Here is a 21,578-nt window from a genome sequence, read left to right on the forward strand (position 1 = left end):
CCGAGCTGGGCGTCTGGGCTACCATAATTGAGCTCATGCCCCGCTCGTGTCGTGTTAATTACCATATTCCTGATGTCTCATGTCTCTTGTCTGTTCATTCCCCCTCAGCACGTACTGTATTATACCTCTGTGTCCATGCTGGATGATATTACACATGTTTTTTTTTATCCATTTATAAGCATGGTCTCATGCATCAGCTGTAATTTAACAGACAGGTCTTGCCCTTCAGTTCTGCCCATAAATGGTGCAAAATTATTTTTCACACTCATGAATTCGCTCAGCATTTATGACTGCAGAGAGGCACTGAAGATATTTAAACATTATATCTCAGCCACACTGCACTACATCATTTTCTTAATCAGTGTTTTGGTCTTTTTTTACCTCTTTTAGATTGTATATTATTGTTGTTATTACTATAATTATTATTGATATGTTTTAAGCAATAAACCTCACTATTTCACTCAATTGATAAATAAATATTTTAAAAAAATTTAATGGTGTACTTATGAAATAAAGTAACATACTGCTCACCAAACCTAAGTGGTTATAATGCTCTTCTTCATTGTTTGATAAATTTCTCTTATCAATATTACATTTAAATTAACACAAATCTGTCAAATAAACTAACTAGCCCTTAAAAAAAAGGTACACTTTACATAAAAATGCTTATTATGGTACTTGGATGTTAATTGAAATTACATGAAAATGTATTATAGTTTAAATTTATGTTAAATGCAGTTAGCTGACCTTTTGCTTTTGACTCAAGTCGTTCTTTTTCTATAATTTCATAATTACTGTTTTTGCCAGTGGTTGTGTTTTAGGCAAACGTCAGTACCTTGAATTTGATGCGAGTGGATTTAATATTTTAATTATGCTTCACGTACACATTCCATACAATACAGTGCACTTCTTTTTCACAAGGGGTTAATTGCAAGAGACATATAGCTCTGACTATTGTGAATAAGCTCAATTCATAAGATTTAAATACACAATGCAGTGCTGTTTCAGCGCCTGGTTTGTTAATGAGTGTGTGTGTGTGTGTGTGTGTGTGTGTGTGTGTGCTGCAGCTTGGCAGTGATGAAATGCGTAGATGTCAGTATTTGAATATCTGTGATCCGTCAGCCACTTAGGGGCCAGTGGGGGCTGGTGAGTGACAGATTTACTGCAGAGCGCTGGAGGGAAAACAGCCCACCGTTTGGACCGAGTATTATATTTGTGCCTATATTTTGTCTCAGCTATTATTTATCCTTTTCCAGACCTGACCCTTTGTTGGCCATCTGGGCTAAATCAGTAATTGAGGTTCAGCATAATCAGACTTCTCTGGGCTCGTGCAGGACTCCTGACTGTGTTAATTACCATATGCCGGTCGGCCAGTTTCCTATGTCAGTTTTGTCTCCCACATGTGTGCTGGCTGAAAAAGATTCTCGCCTGTCTAGGAACACAGGACTGTGAAATGATATATGAATGATAGGACTCTTAAGGATGCCCACATCAAACTCACCTTTTGGACGGCCCAGAGTGACACACCCCTCTTGTCACTACATCATACATGTGTACATTGATGAGGAAAAAAAATGAACTTTAATGATTTTAGCAAATTGCTGCAATATAACAAAGAGTGAAAAATTTAGGGGGTCTGAATACTTTCCGTACCCACTGTATATTGTCTCACACAGATTAAATGTAGTTCCCTGAAAATTAAAACTGTAATTGTTATGTTATTCAAAACTTTTCAGGATTTTGTTCCATTTTGTGATTTTTACTTCTGTTACGGAAAAAATGACAGATTCACCATATTTCCTATCGACATAGGGCATCACTGACTTACAGCCAAAACCTTGACCTAAAATCACCCGATTTGTTTCAGTCACATAGGATTTGTTTTTACACATGTAAATTGTTCCTTGCTTCAGATGATATCTGTACTATTTATGATCTTTTCAGGCAGGATAAGCAATAAATAGAAATTGTTAAGAGTTAATTGATTCAACACAAAATATATTTCTTTATTCAGGAAGTATTAAACATGAACATACTGTCTTGTGGCAGAATATACAAAAAATATACAACACCAGCCTGTTGCTATATTCCACAGTTTTGTATTAAAATGCTGATTACCATGCTTAAGCTTGAAATTAAAGCTTCACGTCAAAGGGAAATTCCTTACTTTAAACAAAAAACAAATAACTTTTAAGCAAAAACATGCTTAGGACATATGTGTAGTCAGAATGTACAGTATGGAATGATATTGCGGACTTTATTCAAAAGGCATTGCAAATTGTATTTGCAATTGCATTTTCAATTTGTGGACGCATAAAATGTGACATAATCCAAACGCAAATGCAAATCGCGCATTACCGTTTTCATTTTCGATTAAGTGAACGCACAGTGTCTGCCAAATTTAAAATGGAAATGCAAAGTCCGTTTGCAATTGTGTTTCCCATATCTTAGGAGCTATGAGCCTGTCATATTTAAATAGCAATATTAATTACCACATTTGCCTTTTCACTCTCTCTGCACTGTGCATGTAAACTGCCAAAACTCAAATGGAATCGCAATACCTTTTGCATTTGAATTTCCAACGTCTACACGCGTGTTCGAAACCCGGGCAGACACAGACGTTCTTTATTTTTTTGTTTATCCTACTAACTTCAGCCGCTGATTTCGGACTTGCATCCTCAGTAGTTCAGACTTTGTGCATTCAACTCGGGAGTGTGATGTCTGCGGGGACGCAGGTCCGGTAATTCTGCAAACAGCAGCGTACTTGATAACATGTCAGTTCGCCTTGACTACTGCAATTTTCCTCACTGTATGATCGCCCGTTTGGCGGCTGAAGTTAGTAGGATAAACAAAAAAATAAAGAACGTCTGTGTCGGCCCGGGTTTCGAACACGCGCTAAAAGACTGTATGCCGTGAGAGATGACAGTCACTAACCACTGAGCTACCAAGCTACATTGAAGTAGCACCAGATCTCTAGATTCAAGACAGGACTCTCTGCTGTACATCGTGCAGCTGCTGAATCAAGGAGAATTCGTCTAAGACAACTGTACATTTGTGGCTACTGTGGCTTAATTATAAACACTATCGTTAACTCATATTTACCCTAGTAAAAACATATTACATTTTAGTACGATCGTTACTTCCCAATGCAAACACGCCCAATAAAACGGCCCCACCCCTGTCACTTGATTGACAGGTTTCTGTGTAGACGTTGGAAATTCAAATGCAAAAGGTATTGCGATTCCATTTGAGTTTTGGCAGTTTACATGCACAGTGCAGAGAGAGTGAAAAGGCAAATGTGGTAATTAATATTGCTATTTAAATATGACAGGCTCATAGCTCCTAAGATATGGGAAACACAATTGCAAACGGACTTTGCATTTCCATTTTAAATTTGGCAGACACTGTGCGTTCACTTAATCGAAAATGAAAACGGTAATGCGCGATTTTTCGTTTGGATTATGTCACATTTTATGCGTCCACAAATTGAAAACGCAATTGCAAATACAATTTGCAATGCCTTTTGAATAAAGTCCGCAATATCATTCCATAGTACAGAGAGACTTTAGATATAAATATGCTAACTCATTAGGCTAATGTTTTCTCACTAAAATAATATGAATTCCTAAAAAAATCAGTGACGTTTACGGTATAATACTGGCAGCTGTGGTTACCAGAACTTAACCGTAAAAAATATAGATGCAACATTTTAGGTTTTACATACTTAACTTAAATTCACAATAAAATGCACTGTTAACCACCAAAAACTGGTGGTGATGAGGACGTCACATAATGAACCAAGGCTCATCACAAACAGCTTTTCTACGAGCTCAGGAGGGCAATACTTATATACAGAAGGCGCACAGTGTCATTCACACAAACACTAAACACCATCATGGTAACACACAATACTGAAATTATGCAATAAACATTCATTTAACAACATTAGGTGTAAAATAAAACCCCTAATGTACACAACTGATAAACAAAAACAAAAAAACTATGAAGAAACATAGTCATTTAAAAAAATATATATAATTACTTATTCACTTCTAAAAAACGTAATTTAACAGTATTTTACTGTAACATTACATTAAATATAAATACATTTATTTACCATATATAGTATGGAAACTTACTGTTAGCCAATTAACAGGTTTTTACTGTAGCATTTTTTTTCATTATTTTACTTTTAAAATCGCAATAATTTTTACAGAGTATGAATTAGAATGTATGGGAATCCTAAGGAATACCAATATGGTGGTGTGGTGGCTTAATTTTCTATGGCATCATGAGCAATACAGTTTTCTATTATAAGTGCAAAGCATACAAATCTGGAACGATGTGAGGGTTGAGTAAATAGAGAGGATTTTCATTTTGGTGTGAACTGGCCCTTTAAGACCTGTGATTTTATTCATCGATTTCCAAAATGTCCTTTATTAGTGAAGTCTAATTTCCATGTTTGTTAGAGATTTCAAAGTAGTGAGATGGTAGAAAAATAATACCTTCCAGACCTTAAGATGTTTTAGTGAAAAGCTGTAGAGTAACATGTTGTGCTAATTCCTGTAAGTTAGCATGATTCAGGTGTCATTTTGACTCAGTTTGTCAAAACATGATATTTTTTGAACATTTGCTGGTTGTCATGTATTTGTTTGCCTCGTCACCACATTATTTCAGCTCAGTGGGCCAGTAACGACTGTTTCCTATAAAACACTGAAAGAAATGATTATAAACTCCATTAGTGGTTCAGAGACAGGCAGTTTAAAGGGGTCATGTGATGATTTCAATTTTTCCTTTCTCTTTGGAGTGTTACAAGCTCTTGGTGCATAAAGAAGATCTGTAAAGTAGAAACGACTATAGACTCAAATCCAAAGAGATATTCTTTATAAAATTTAAGAGTCAACCACACCAACCTAAAACAGCTCGTTCTAACACGCCCCACATCTCTACGTCACTGTGTGGGAAGATTTCCATAATGCCGCCCAGATGTTCACGCAAAGAAAGAAGGCGTAACCTTTGATTCTTGTTGTAGTATTGTTGCTGCCGCCATGTCATAGAGAATCTCTGTTTTTCGTTGTGAAAGCAAACCTACTTTGTCTGGTCTTCCAAAAGAAAACACAACTAGAAATCAGTGGTTAAGTTGTATTTACAACACTGTTCCGGAACAGTTCAACCCAAATATTCAGATGTGTGCAGCGCATTTTATGGAGGATGAGGAATGTTTCCTGGAAGAGTAGCCTACAATCCTGGTGTCAGTTTCTATAAAGTGGGGAAATACCAACTTTGCAAGGACAGTCTGGTGCTTCTGAATCACAGCCTGTAAGTACATTTACATATTTAAAGGATTTGCCACGGATGATTCAAACGTGAGTTTTGAGCAGTGTAGAGTAGAGCTTGTTGTTTGTTGTTTCTCTGATCACAAATGCAGACATGGTTTTATGTTTACGCGGCACAATACGCAGTGCAATGTGTAAAAAGACAGTATAATCTGTTATTATGTTCCCACTGGATGCAGCAAATGCCTTCTTTGTAATGGGTTTTATTGGTTTTGTTTTGTTGTGCTGGGACACGCATATCACAGTATGTTAAGGGGCGTAACATTTCTGTCACACACTTGAGGCATTCGGCCAATCACAATGCACTGGATAGCTGACCAATCAGAGCACACATTGCTTTTCCGACCGATATATGTAAAAATCAATGCGTTTCAGAAAGACGAGACATAGAGGAGAAACATTAATGTACAGTAAGTTGTTAAAATAATGTGTTTTTTAATTTTTGTTTTACCTTAATCTGCATAAACATATTGCATTACACCAAATACACACACAAAATAATGTTATTTTAAGAACCATCATATGACCCCTTTAATGAAGCTTTGTAGCTCATTCTGTTTGTTCTGGTGGTGTTTGATGAATTGGACTGACTGTGTGTGTACCACCGCCCCCCCTCAGGTTATGGGATCGGACTGCCCCAGAACTCACTGCTGACTTCCAACATATCTGAATTCATCAGCCGTTACAAGTCAGACGGCTACATGGACATGCTGCATGATAAGTGGTACAAGGTGGTGCCGTGTGGAAAGAGAGTCTTTGCTGTTACAGAGGTGAGCGGGATTCAGTCTAATTGAAAGTGAAAAGATAAATTAACAATGGTGTATAGTGCAAGAAATCTTCAGAGGTGGCCCAAAACAGAACTGGATCATTTGGATTTAATATTAACAAATTAATAAATATTTATTTGCATAATTCCCATATAAATTCAATCCTTTTTACTGGATTAGAAGCATGTAATAAATTCATAGTTGGCGGTGTCACTTTCCCATCTCATTTTTATTAGCTTTTTTATGGTGTTATCAATGCCATGCTTGTGTTGATTTGATTTGTGCAGTTGTATGTTACATTTAGATTTTACCTAAATGTTTTCAGAAACAGTTATATTTTTGGGAAATGAAGATTATTAAGTGATACAGTAAACACATAAGGCATAATGTATGGCATCATATATAAGGCATCATATATAAAAAATATATATAACTGTACTTTATCCCACTTACATTGTTGGAAAATGACGATTATTAATTGATACATAAAAAAAAGCATAATTTATAAAGAATTTTTTTTTTATTTTATAACTGTGCATTATCCCATTTATTACATGGTTACTTATCAAATACATAAATAAATGTGAATTAAATATATAAGTTCAGCTGAATGAAGCAGAAATTTAAAACATTTATCATTGCACAGGGCATTCATTTTAGGTAGGAATTGCATTTTTATTATTTTTGAAAGAGTATTTAAAAAAAATAGATTTAAAGGCGTTTAAAAATCAATTTGCACATCCATCATGTTTTAGCTAGAGCTTGTAAGTAACCAACCCTCACAACCCTAGAGAGGGATTTTTATTTTTTTCACTGATGACAACTGGATGGAGCGAAGGAACCAGTGTGGACCTCATCAAAAATCGCTTCACCAGCCAGGACTTCATCTAGACACATACTGGATAAGAACACCCAGATCAATCCTGCCAAATGCAACAAAAAATACAAGTTCAAGATCAAGTACTGAATCCGTAATCATTGCATAGTCCAATTAAGGAAAATAAACCAGTTGCTACCCAAGTAACAGTTGGTCACCCTAATTTCATGGGGTCCTTCACTGATGTAAAATCTTTGCTCCAATCAATTAAACCTCCAAATCTCCAGCCTCTCATGTACTACCAAGTTTAATTTTTTCATTAATTAATTACTCGATTTTTTTCTAAAGCTCCTGAGATCATGGCACTGACACCATCCTGTCATTCTTCTGATGAAACCGCCAATAGAGAGCTCAAAAGTTTTGTCATTTCCACAGAGCCCCTTTAAGTCTGACAGGCCGATATGAGTAAGTGATGTTTGCTTCAGTGATCAGTGGCAGGGGGCTTCAGTTCTTACACACTGATTTGGTTCAGTACCCTTACTAACTTATCTACAGTAAATTACACTTTCAGAGCGTGCAGATCGGCTGACAACCTGAAGGAATAAAGAAAGGCTGAACTATCCCTCTCTCCTACAACACAGATTTCTCCGTGCTCCTGAATACTTTGAGCTTGCGGCATCCCCATCTCTTAATTTCAGAGGGGAAAATTACCATTGCCTGAGCTGAAAAGATTATTCCTCATTTCCATTTAAAATCTCGATGCTCTTGTGGCATCAGAGGCTCACAGAAAAAATGAGAACATGAGGACGAAGCATTGTGAGCTGGTTAAAACCTACGTAAGATACACTCAGTTCTGAATCGATCCGACAAGTGAACATGTCTGAGACAGAGCTAATAGGATGTTTTATTTCCCAGAATGCTGTTTGGCAGTACTCAGCGGTCTTACAATGATTTACAGGATTGCATTCGTGCTCGTGGATCAGTAAAATACACAGCAAACCTGGCTTCACCTGATTTCTCATCGGTTTTAAAAACACAAGGTACCCGAAAAAGAGTTTGTTAGAGCTGTGCAGCAGTCGGAAAGTTTCTCTGCCAAGATACAGGCCTCATGCCCTGCGGTCAAAACAAAGAGATGAAAGAGTTAGATGTTTATTCATGTTTTTTTTTTTTTTTCTAGAGTCGCTGTTTTGGTTAACAGCATGATGTAAGAGATTCTCTGAGAACTGCTCGGGTTATTGAAGGTGAAGTGCGTAATATGTAATATCTGCACCAAACAAAAGTGCAAATCTAGTGACTGTTTTCAAAAGGTTTCCATGAACACTCCCCCATTTTCCATTGGTTGACAAGCTCCGCCCCAAACTCACTCTATTGGCTGAGCTCCTGTTGCTATGCCGGACTGCTCAAAACAACCTCTTGTGTTTGAGCTTTGGAGTCTTTGTGTTTAAATTTTTCGGGAAAATAAACCTTCAGATACTACACTTAAAGTTGACAGTGCTACTATTAAAAGTTTGAGAAATTATTTTTTAAAACCCAAGAAATCATCATTTTAATAACCAAGAATCTGTCATAGTTGCTACAAAATAATGAAGCTTTTATAAACATTTATAATATGACATTTATTTGAGTGATTTCTGATGGATCATGTGACACTGAACACTTGTAATAATATTTCACAATATTAGTGTTTTACCGTATTTTTGATCAAAGAAAGAGACATCTTTCAAAAACATTTAAAAAATCTTACTGACCCATCCCAAACATTTTGGGGAAAATTAGTTATTATTTAATATATACATTTAAAATTTCGAGGAAAATTAAACCTAATATTTTGATGATTCATCCTGAACTATTGCAGGGTTTTCTCCAATCAAATGCTCTCTAGAATGAGAATGTCCCTCCTCTCATATTGCCTGCAACCAAGTAGTATTCCCAAATAAATAAGAGGGATGAGCCCTTTATTTTTTTATAATAAAAATAAATCTCAAACTTTACTGTACCTTTAAGTTTCAACATTTTCTTTACAGGCATCTTTATAATATAATGCAGTGTGGAACGCTTTAAAAAAAAACTACAGATTTATGGTTAATTGGAAAAGAATAACATGTAGAGCTCTTTGATTTGATTGATTTGTGTGTCTGTTAAAGTCGGTGGTCTAGCTCTGTCTATCTAGAGATATATACAGATCAACTCTCCCCGTCTAATATTGATGTGCATGGCTCCTCTCCCTTAATAAGATGATTTTTAATGTCAATTAGTTCAAGCTGGTAGGGATCCTTCTCCATCAAAGGCACTCCGGGGAGGATATAGGCTTCTCGCTGGCTAATTATTATCAGTCAGCAGGGATCTACTGCCCTCCGGTGTGCTAGTACTGCATCGCACTGCTTTGGTCCTTAAAGCTGCAGCGTCTCATTTCTTCTGTATCTGTTCTCTCTCTGTCCAGACGCTGCAGATGGGTCTTCGTCACTTCTCAGGGTTGTTTGTGTTGCTGTGTGTGGGTGTGACCGGGGCCTTACTCACTCTGGCAGGAGAACATGCCTTCTATCACCTGGTTCTGCCACATATCCGCCGCAGACAGAAGTTCAAATACTGGCTTCACACCAGTCAGGTGAGCCGTGAGCCTAATTTAAAGGGACAGTTCACCCAGAAAATAAAAACTCACCCATGCTTTACTCAACCGTTTGACTTTGTTTGCTCCTGTTTAACATAAACGGGATGTTTCGCAGATTCGCTATGCTGCTCTTTTCATAATGAAAGTGAAAGGTGATCACATCTGTCAGAATTAGACTACTGTTATTGCATGTTTACTTTTTTCTTTTTTTGCCACTCTTCCCACTAGAGCCATCTCTGGAACAATGTAGAGACCTTATACATTGTTTTAAAATCAGCAAGAAATCAATAGAATTGTCAGTGATTGATCAATGCTACAAAAACACATTTAAAATAGAAACCTTTGTAGCTCTCCAGAGTGGAGAGCGTTTGAAAAATATGTTTCGCCAGTATATTATGCTATTTCTACAGCTTCACCTGAGGTGCTCTTGCTTTAGTTTGGATCCCTCTAGCACTCCCATATAGAACCGGCCCTGGATACAATTAATGCAAAGAAATATGTAATGAGTATTTCATTTAATTTGTTTACAGCAAAGGAAAACCAGTCTCCTCTTGGCTTATATAAAAATCCTGACATTTTTCTTTACAAATCCTCGTTTTGTACTTCTAATTCATGACCGGTGTTTTGTTTTGCTCATATATATATATATATATATATATATATATATATATATATATATATATATATATATATATATATATATATATATATATATATATATATATATATTATATATATATATATATATATAATATATATATATATATTATATATATATATATATATAATATATATATATATATTATATATATATATATATATATATATATATATATATATATATATATATATATATGCCTATGGATGTTTTTCTTATAGAAATGCATCAATTTACTTCAAGATGTCTTTATTAACCCCCGGAGCCATTTTTATGATGGCTGGATGCGCTTTATTGGACTTTATTAGATTATTGAAAAATAACACCCATTCACTACCAGTATAAAGCTTAGAAGAGCCAGGCCATTTTTTTTATATAAGTCCGACTGTATTTCTCTGAAAGAAGAAAGTCATATACACCTAGGATGCCTTGAGGGTGAGTAAATCATGGGGTCATTTTCGTTTTTGGGTGAATTATCCCTTTAAATTGAGCATTTATATACATGAAAAAATTTTATATAATTTTTTTTAATAATGCAAATTAGTTTGTGTCTGCTTATTCTATTCATGAGTGTTTGAACCATTAAGGAAATCCACATTTTCTGTATCTCATTTCTGGATTAAAAAACAAACAAACAAACAAAAAAAAAAAACGAATGGACGCAAAAGTACACAGACCATGTGCTCTTGTCATTTTTATTTGTATAATTATATTTCTATTTAGCCTTAATTTAATTTTTATTTCCTTTCTAGTAATTTTTGTAATTCAACTGAAACATATTTTAATTAAATAAAAATATATAAGAAATTAAATAATATGTCAGTTAAGTCTGTATATTTGTTTTAATAATTATTACTTATATTTGTTGTAATACATAGTTATTTGTTTTAATAATTAATACACCTCAGGTATCTTGGGTAACAAGTTAATTAGTACAATCAAAACAAGTCTTTATCTAATATTCATTAAGGCAGCTGATGTACTTAATCAATAAAACAGAAACTATAATAATAACTAAATAGTATTGCTTTTTCCGATATGAAACTATTAAAAACTACTAAATACTGAAAACTGAAATACAGTTGAAATTATATAAATCTAAATAATATAAAATAAAATATAATACAAAACTATAATAATAACACTAAACCCAACATACATGTTTCAGGTGATGTGAGGGTGAGTAGATGGCCAAATATTAATAGTTAAACAAACTATTCCTTTAAACACTCATGATGTTTTTTTTTTTTTTTTTTGCAAAATTTTAGCTGTTGCCAATTGTATTATTCTATCAGAATGTTTCCTTTCTTCCTTCCACTGATAACAAAGACTAAGAATGGCACGGTTCTGTTATTCATGGGGTGAAGCTTTGACTCTGTAAATGAGCTGTGCTTGATCTTTCTCTGAGGGCTTGTGGGGGGATTACTGACAAGCCAAATCAGTAATTACCATCTCTGGAATATTGATTTTTAAAATCAAAAGCATGATGTTGATCTCTTTCATTCATCCTTCGCTGAGATAAATCATTTTTTCTTTTTTGCAGAAAATCCACAGAGCACTGAACATGACTTATGAGGATGTGAAACGGCAGCGAGCGAACACAGACAAAAGGTGTTTTTAATTTTTACATCAGCTTATGGCGTCTTATTTTATTTTGAATGTCAAAAATGGGTTTAAATATATGTGTCACTGTATATAAGCTGTTTTATTTTTTATTTTTTTTGCTTTATTTTTATTTCAGTTTTAGTAATTTAGTGAAGATCTTTTAATAGTTACAGTTGACCAAAAATAAATATATTAACGTTTTTATTAATATTAAGAATTATTTTTATTTTCAGATTTTCAGATTTCATTTTGCTTTAAGCTTTAGTAGGTTTTTTTTTCATTTATTAGTTTTTATTTTCAGTATTTCTGCTTAGCTTCCATTTATTTTTATATTAATTATTTTTTAATTTTACAATTCACCTGACATTTATTTACTTTTAGGACACCATTTCTACTTTTCTTATTTTAAGTTTTTCATGTAATATTTATATATATATTTTTTTCTGATTTATTTCAGCGACTGAACAAGATTTTTAATAGTTAACAATAACAGCACAGTGCTGTTGATGTTATTTCAGCAAGCTGAGGATCTTGCAATGGAGGACAATTTAGTATAAATCTTTTAAAGGGGTAGTTCACCCAAAATTACTATTTATTCATATTTTTTATTCATTTTTATTCTTTCAGTTTTTAGTTTTTGTAAGTTTAGTTTAGTTTTAGTCATTCTGAGCTTTTGTCGCGTGTGTGTGTATCTTTATTTTTGTTTCCGTTTTAGTAATTAGGGCCCGAGCACCGATGGTGTGAGGACCCTCTTGGAATTGCTCCGTTTATTATTATTATTAGGGCTCGAGCACCGATGGTGTGAGGACGCTCTTGGAATTGCTCCGTTTATTATTATTATTATTATTATTATTATTATTAGGGCCCGAGCACCGATGGTGTGAGGACCCTCTTGGAATTGCTCCGTTTATTATTATTATTATTATTATTATTATTATTATTCTTCTCTAAGATGAATCGCATTTTTGAGAGCCTAAACATGCTCGAAAAGTCATGAAACTTTGCACACACCTCAGAACTGGCGAAAATTTACGTCTGATATGGGTTTCAGAAGTGGGTGTGGCAAAATGGCTCGACAGCGCCACCTATACACGTTCAACAGTGTGCGCCTCGAGCTACGTTTCACGTACATGTATGAAAATTGGTATACACATGTATCTCTCCAATACCTACAAAAAAGTCTCTTGGAGCAAAATCCGAAACCCAACAGGAAGTCGGGTATTTTAAATTTTATGAGCAAATTTTGTGTCATTTTTGTCATTTCCATGCGTTGTATTTTAACAAACTCCTCCTAGAGATTAATTCATATCAACACCAAAGTTGGTATGCCTAATCTAAAGGCCTTTGCGATGTTAAATTGCGAAGATTTTGAGTTTTCGTTAAAGGGCGTGTCCGTGGCGGCCTGGCGAATTTCGATGATTCGCCATGAAAAATGAAGTTGCTATAACTCGGACATACAATGTCCAATCTGCCCCAAACTTCACATGTTTGATGAGACTCCGAACCTGAACAGATTGACATGCCCATATTCAGTTATAGTCATAGCGCCACCTATTGGCAACAGGAAGTGACATATTTTACACTGCGACTAACTACTCCTAGACATTTTATGACATCAATGTCTTTTTTGTGGTCAGTCTAATCTAAAGGCCTGTGCGATGTTAAGTTGTGAAGATCTTGAGTTTTCGTTAAGGGGCGTGTCCATGGCGCCGTGACAAAATTCAAAGTCTCGCCATGGGAATAAAAGATGTTATAACTCAGGCATAAAATGTCCGATCTTCCCCAAACTTCACATGTTTGATAAAAGTCCTGGCCTGAACAGATCTGAAGGCCAATATTCCATCGGGTGTGGCAAAATGGCTTGATAGCGCCACCTATACACTTTCAACGGAGTGCGCCTCGAGCTATGTTTCACGCACATGTACAAAAATTGGTACACACATGTAACACACCAATACCTACAAAAAAGTCTCTTGGTACGAAATCCTAATCCCAACAGGAAGTCGATTATTTTGAATTTTCCCTGCAAAATTGGTGTTGTTTTTGCCATTTTCAGGGGTTGTACTTTAACGAACTCCTCCTAGAGATTTATTCAGATGAACACCAAACTTGGTCAGTGTAATCTAAAGCCCTTTGCGATGTTAAATTGCGAAGGACTTGAGGTTTCGTTAAAGGGCGTGTCCATGGCGGCCTGACAAATTTCGATGTTTCGCCATGAAAAAGGAAGTTGCTGTAACTCAGACATACAATGTCCAATCTGCCCCAAACTTCACATGTTGGATAAGACTCTTGACCTGAACAGATCTATATGCCAATATTCAGTTATAGTCATAGCGCCACCTATTGGCAACAGGAAGTGAAATATTTTACACTGCGACAAACTACTCCTAGAAATTTTATGACATCAATGTTATTTTTGTGGTCAGTCTAATCTAAAGACCTGTGTGATGTTTAGTTGTGAAGATCTTGAGTTTTCGTTAAAAGGCGTGTCCATGGCGCCGTGACGAAGTTCGATGTGTCGCCATGGGAATAAAAGATGTTATAACTCAGGCATAAAATGTCCGATCTTGCCCAAACTTCACATGTGTGATAAGGGTCCTGGCCTGAAGAGATCTGAAGGCCAATATTCCATTGGGTGTGGCAAAATGGCTCGATAGTGCCACCTATACACTTTCAACTGAGTGCATATACACTTTCAACGGAGTGCGCCTCAAGCTATGTTTCACGTACATGTACAAAAATTGGTACACACATGTAACACACCAATATCTACGAAAAAGTCTCTTGGTACGAAATCCGAATCCAAACAGGAAGTCAGTTATTTAGAATGTTCTCTGCAAAATTGGTGTTGTTTTTGGCATTATCAGGGGTTGTACTTTAACGAACTCCTCCTAGAGATCTATTCAGATCAACATCAAACTTGGTCAGTTAAATCTAAAGGCCTTTGCGAAGTTAAATTGGGAAGATCTTGAGATTTCGTTAAAGGGCGTGTCCATGGCAGCCTGACAAATTTCGATGTTTCGCCATGAAAAAGGAAGTTGCTGTAACTCAGACATACAATGTCCGATCTTCCCCAAACTTTACATGTGTGATAAGAGTCCTTGCCTGAACACATCTGAAGGCCAATATTCCATTATAATGACAGCGCCACCTGCTGGCAACAGAAAGACTGGCACATATAAATGATTTTGACATATTCCACTTATATTTACGACTTTAAATGCATATATCTCGCCGTTTGCCAATTTACTAAAGCCTCTCGCTGGCGGTGAGCCCGGGTGCGAGGGCCCGTTCATCGCTGCTTGCAGCTTTAATTATTATTATTATTCTTCTTCTCTAAGATGAATCGCATTTTTGAGAGCCTAAACATGCTCGAAAAGTCATGAAACTTTGCACACACCTCAGAACTGGCGAAAATTTACGTCTGATATGGGTTTCAGAAGTGGGTGTGGCAAAATGGCTCGACAGCGCCACCTATACACGTTCAACGGTGTGCGCCTCGAGCTACGTTTCACGTACATGTATGAAAATTGGTATACACATGTATCTCTCCAATACCTACAAAAAAGTCTCTTGGAGCAAAATCCGAAACCCAACAGGAAGTCGGTTATTTTTAATTTTATGAGCAAATTTTGTGTCATTTTTGTCATTTCCATGCGTTGTATTTTAACGAACTCCTCCTAGAGATTAATTCAGATCAACACCAAAGTTGGTATGCCTAATCTAAAGGCCTTTGCGATGTTAAATTGCGAAGATTTTGAGTTTTCGTTAAAGGGCGTGTCCGTGGCGGCCTGGCGAATTTCGATGATTCGCCATGAAAAATGAAGTTGCTATAACTCAGACATACAATGTCCAATCTGCCCCAAACTTCACATGCTTGATGAGACTCCGAACCTGAACAGATTGACATGCCCATATTCAGTTATAGTCATAGCGCCACCTATTGGCAACAGGAAGTGACATATTTTACACTGCGACTAACTACTCCTAGAAATTTTATGACATCAATGTCTTTTTTGTGGTCAGTCTAATCTAAAGGCCTGTGCGATGTTAAGTTGTGAAGATCTTGAGTTTTCGTTAAGGGGCGTGTCCATGGCACCGTGACGAAGTTCGATGTCTCGCCATGGGAATAAAAGATGTTATAACTCAGGCATAAAATGTCCGATCTTCCCCAAACTTTACATGTGTGATAAAAGTCCTGGCCTGAACACATCTGTAGGCCAATATTCCATCGGGTGTGGCAAAATGGCTCGATAGCGCCACCTATACACTTTCAACATAGCGCGCCTCGAGCTCCGTTTCCCGTACATGTACAAAAATCGGTACACACATGTAACACACCAATACCTACAAAAAAGTCTCTTGGTACGAAATCCGAAACCCAACAGGAAGTCGGTTATTTTTAATTTTATGAGCAAATTTTGTGTCATTTTTGTCATTTCCATGCGTTGTATTTTAACGAACTCCTCCTAGAGATTCATTCAGATCAACACCAAAGTTGGTATGCCTAATCTAACGGCCTTTGTGATGTTAAATTGCGAAGGACTTGAGGTTTCGTTAAAGGGCGTGTCCATGGCGGCCTGACAAATTTCAATGTTTCGCCGTGAAAAAGGAAGTTGCTATAACTCAGACATACAATGTCCAATCTGCCCAAAACTTCACATGTTTAATACGACTCCTGACCTGAACATATTTACATGCCCATATTCAGTTATAGTCATAGCGCCACCTATTGGCAACAGGAAGTGAAATATTTTACACTGCGACAAACTTCTCCTAGAAATTTTAAGACATCAATGTTATTTTTGTGGTCAGTCTAATCTAAAGACCTGTGTGATGTTTAGTTGTGAAGATCTTGAGTTTTCGTTAAAAGGCGTGTCCATGGCGCCGTGACGAAGTTCGATGTGTCGCCATGGGAATTAAAGATGTTATAACTCAGGCATAAAATGTCCGATCTTGCCCAAACTTCACATGTGTGATAAGAGTCCTGGCCTGAACAGATCTGAAGGCCAAAATTCCATTGGGTGTGGCAAAATGGCTCGATAGCGCCACCTATACACTTTCAACTGAGTGCATATACACTTTCAACGGAGTGCGCCTCAAGCTATGTTTCACGTACATGTACAAAAATCGGTACACACATGTAACACACCAATATCTACGAAAAAGTCTCTTGGTACGAAATCCGAATCCAAACAGGAAGTCAGTTATTTAGAGTTTTCTCTGCAAAATTGGTGTTGTTTTTGGCATTTTCAGAGGTTGTACTTTAACGAACTCCTCCTAGAGATTTATTCAAATCAACACCAAACTTGGTCGGTTAAATCTAAAGGCCTTTGCGAAGTTAAATTGGGAAGATCTTGAGATTTCGTTAAAGGGAGTGTCCATGGCGGCCTGACAAATTTTGATGTTTCGCCATGAAAAAGGAAGTTGCTGTAACTCAGACATACAATGTCCAATCTGCCCCAAACTTCACATGTTTGATGAGACTCCGAACCTGAACAGATTGACATGCCCATATTCAGTTATAGTCATAGCGCCACCTATTGGCAACAGGAAGTGACATATTTTACACTGCGACTAACTACTCCTAGAAATTTTATGACATCAATGTCTTTTTTGTGGTCAGTCTAATCTAAAGGCCTGTGCGATGTTAAGTTGTGAAGATCTTGAGTTTTCGTTAAGGGGCGTGTCCATGGCGCCGTGACAAAATTCAAAGTCTCGCCATGGGAATAAAAGATGTTATAACTTAGGCATAAAATGTCCGATCTTCCCCAAACTTCACATGTTTGATAAAAGTCCTGGCCTGAACAGATCTGAAGGCCAATATTCCATCGGGTGTGGCAAAATGGCTCGATAGCGCCACCTATACACTTTCAACGGAGTGCGCCTCGATCTATGTTTCACGTACATGTACAAAAATTGGTACACACATGTAACACACCAATACCTACAAAAAAGTCTCTTGGTACGAAATCCTAATCCCAACAGGAAGTCGGTTATTTTGAATTTTCCATGCAAAATTGGTGGTTTTTTTTGCCATTTTCAGGGGTTGTACTTTAACGAACTCCTCCTAGAGATTTATTCAGATCAGCATCAAACTTGGTCAGTTAAATCTAAAGGCCTTTGCGAAGTTAAATTGCGAAGGACTTGAGGTTTCGTTAAAGGGCGTGTCCATGGCGACCTGACAAATTTCGATGTTTCGCCATGAAAAAGGAAGTTGCTGTAACTCAGACATACAATGTCCAATCTGCCCAAAACTTTGCATGTTAGATAAGACTTCTGCCCTTAACAGATCTACATGCCCATATTCAATTATAGTCATAGCGCCACCTGCTGGCAACAGGAAGTGACATATTTTACGCTGAGACAAACTACTCCTAGAGATTTTTTGACATTAATGTATTTTTGTGGTCAGTCTAATCTTAAGGCCTTTGCGATGTTAAATTATGGAGATCTTAAGTTTTTGTTAAAGGGTGTGTCCATGGCACCATGACAAAATTTGATGTCTCGCCACAGGAAAAGAAGTTGTTGTAACTCAGGCATAAAATGTGCGATCTTCCCCAAACTTCACATTTGTGATAAGAGTCCTGGCTTGAACACATCTGAAGGCCAATATTCCATTATAATGATAGCGCCACCTGCTGACAACAGGAAGACTGGCACATATAAATGATTTTGACATATTCCACTTATATTTACGACTTTTAATGCATATATCTCGCCGTTCGCCAATTTACTAAAGCCTCTCGCTGGCGGTGAGCCCGGGTGCGAGGGCCCGTTCATCGCTGCTTGCAGCTTTAATTAGGGCCCGAGCACCGATGGTGTGAGGACCCTCTTGGAATTGCTCCGTTTATTATTATTATTATTATCATTATTATTCTTCTTCTCTAAGATGAATCGCATTTTTGAGAGCCTAAACATGCTCGAAAAGTCATGAAACTTTGCACACACCTCAGAACTGGCGAAAATTTACGTCTGATATGGGATTCAGAAGTGGGTGTGGCAAAATGGCTCGACAGCGCCACCTATACACGTTCAACGGTGTGCGCCTCGAGCTACGTTTCACGTACATGTTTGAAAATTGGTATACACATGTATCTCTCCAATACCTACAAAAAAGTCTCTTGGAGCAAAATCCGAAACCCAACAGGAAGTCAGTTATTTTTAATTTTATGAGCAAATTTTGTGTCATTTTTGTCATTTCCATGCGTTGTATTTTAACGAACTCCTCCTAGAGATTAATTCAGATCAACACCAAAGTTGGTATGCCTAATCTAAAGGCCTTTGCGATGTTAAATTGCGAAGATTTTGAGTTTTCGTTAAAGGGCGTGTCCGTGGCGGCCTGGCGAATTTCGATGATTCGCCATGAAAAATGAAGTTGCTATAACTCGGACATACAATGTCCAATCTGCCCCAAACTTCACATGTTTGATGAGACTCCGAACCTGAACAGATTGACATGCCCATATTCAGTTATAGTCATAGCGCCACCTATTGGCAACAGGAAGTGACATATTTTACACTGCGACTAACTACTCCTAGAAATTTTATGACATCAATGTCTTTTTTGTGGTCAGTCTAATGTAAAGGCCTGTGCGATGTTAAGTTGTGAAGATCTTGAGTTTTCGTTAAGGGGCGTGTCCATGGCGCTGTGACAAAATTCAAAGTCTCGCCATGGGAATAAAAGATGTTATAACTCAGGCATAAAATGTCCGATCTTCCCCAAACTTCACATGTTTGATAAAAGTCCTGGCCTGAACAGATCTGAAGGCCAATATTCCATCGGGTGTGGCAAAATGGCTCGATAGCGCCACCTATACACTTTCAACGGAGTGCGCCTCGATCTATGTTTCACGTACATGTACAAAAATTGGTACACACATGTAACACACCAATACCTACAAAAAAGTATTTGGTACGAAATCCTAATCCCAACAGGAAGTCGATTATTTTGAATTTTCCCTGCAAAATTGGTGTTGTTTTTGCCATTTTCAGGGGTTGTACTTTAACGAACTCCTCCTAGAGATTTATTCAGATGAACACCAAACTTGGTCAGTGTAATCTAAAGCCCTTTGCGATGTTAAATTGCGAAGGACTTGAGGTTTCGTTAAAGGGCGTGTCCATGGCGGCCTGACAAATTTCGATGTTTCGCCATGAAAAAGGAAGTTGCTGTAACTCAGACATACAATGTCCAATCTGCCCCAAACTTCACATGTTGGATAAGACTCTTGACCTGAACAGATCTACATGCCAATATTCAGTTATAGTCATAGCGCCACCTATTGGCAACAGGAAGTGAAATATTTTACACTGCGACAAACTACTCCTAGAAATTTTATGACATCAATGTTATTTTTGTGGTCAGTCTAATCTAAAGACCTGTGTGATGTTTAGTTGTGAAGATCTTGAGTTTTTCGTTAAAAGGCGTGTCCATGGCGCCGTGACGAAGTTCGATGTGTCGCCATGGGAATAAAAGATGTTATAACTCAGGCATAAAATGTCCGATCTTGACCAAACTTCACATGTGTGATAAGGGTCCTGGCCTGAACAGATCTGAAGGCCAATATTCCATTGGGTGTGGCAAAATGGCTTGATAGCGCCACCTATAGACTTTCAACTGAGTGCAAATACACTTTCAACGGAGTGCGCCTCAAGCTATGTTTCACGTACATGTACAAAAATCGGTACACACATGTAACACACCAATATCTACGAAAAAGTCTCTTGGTACGAAATCCGAATCCAAACAGGAAGTCAGTTATTTAGAATGTTCTCTGCAAAATTGGTGTTGTTTTTGGCATTTTCAGGGGTTGTACTTTAACGAACTCCTCCTAGAGATTTATTCAGATCAACATCAAACTTGGTCAGTTAAATCTAAAGGCCTTTGCAAAGTTAAATTGGGAAGATCTTGAGATTTCGTTAAAGGGAGTGTCCATGGCGGCCTGACAAATTTTGATGTTTCGCCATGAAAAAGGAAGTTGCTGTAACTCAGACATACAATGTCCAATCTGCCCCAAACTTCGCATGTTAGATAAGACTTCTGCCCTTAACAGATCTACATGCCCATATTCAATTATAGTCATAGTGCCACCTGCTGGCAACCGGAAGTGACATATTTTACGCTGAGACAAACTACTCCTAGAGATTTTTTGACATTAATGTATTTTTGTGGTCAGTCTAATCTAAAGGCCTGTGTAATGTTAAATTGTGGCAATCTTGAGTTTTTGTTAAAGAGCGTGTCCATGGCAAAAATGACAAAATTTGATGTCTCGCCACAGCAAGAGAAGTTGTTGTAACTCAGGCATAAAATGTTTGATCTTCCCCAAACTTCACATGTTCGATAAGAGTGCAGCTCTGAACACATCTGAAGGCCAATATTCCATTATAATGATAGCGCCACCTGCTGGCAACAGAAAGATTGGCACATATATGGGATAAACTTTGATATATTCCACTTATATTTATCAGTTTAAATGCATATTTCTCACCGTTCACCTATTTACTAAAGCCACTCGCTGCCGGTGAGCCCGGGTGCGAGGGCCCGTTCATCGCTGCTTGCAGCTTTAATTATTATTATTATTCTTCTTCTCTAAGATGAATCGCATTTTTGAGAGCCTAAACATGCTAGAAAAGTCATGAAACTTTGCACACACCTCAGAACTGGCGAAAATTTACGTCTGATATGGGTTTCAGAAGTGGGTGTGGCAAAATGGCTCGACAGCGCCACCTATACACGTTCAACGGTGTGCGCCTCGAGCTACGTTTCACGTACATGTATGAAAATTGG

General features: G+C 37.2%; 1 protein-coding gene across 1 annotated transcript in view; it reads left to right on the plus strand.

Annotated features, from left to right (window-relative positions):
* LOC132119331 (glutamate receptor ionotropic, NMDA 3B-like) overlaps positions 1-21,578 on the plus strand; it is a 97,637-nt gene that overhangs the window by 69,341 nt on the left and 6,718 nt on the right. The window contains exons 6-8 of the mRNA XM_059529190.1: positions 5,955-6,106; positions 9,361-9,525; positions 11,730-11,797. Of these exons, the coding sequence (XP_059385173.1) occupies positions 5,955-6,106; positions 9,361-9,525; positions 11,730-11,797 (385 nt within the window). The remainder of the gene's footprint in view (positions 1-5,954; positions 6,107-9,360; positions 9,526-11,729; positions 11,798-21,578) is intronic.

Source organism: Carassius carassius, chromosome 38 (assembly GCF_963082965.1).
Source record: "Carassius carassius chromosome 38, fCarCar2.1, whole genome shotgun sequence".
In the NCBI taxonomy this organism is placed as follows: Eukaryota; Metazoa; Chordata; class Actinopteri; order Cypriniformes; family Cyprinidae; genus Carassius; species Carassius carassius.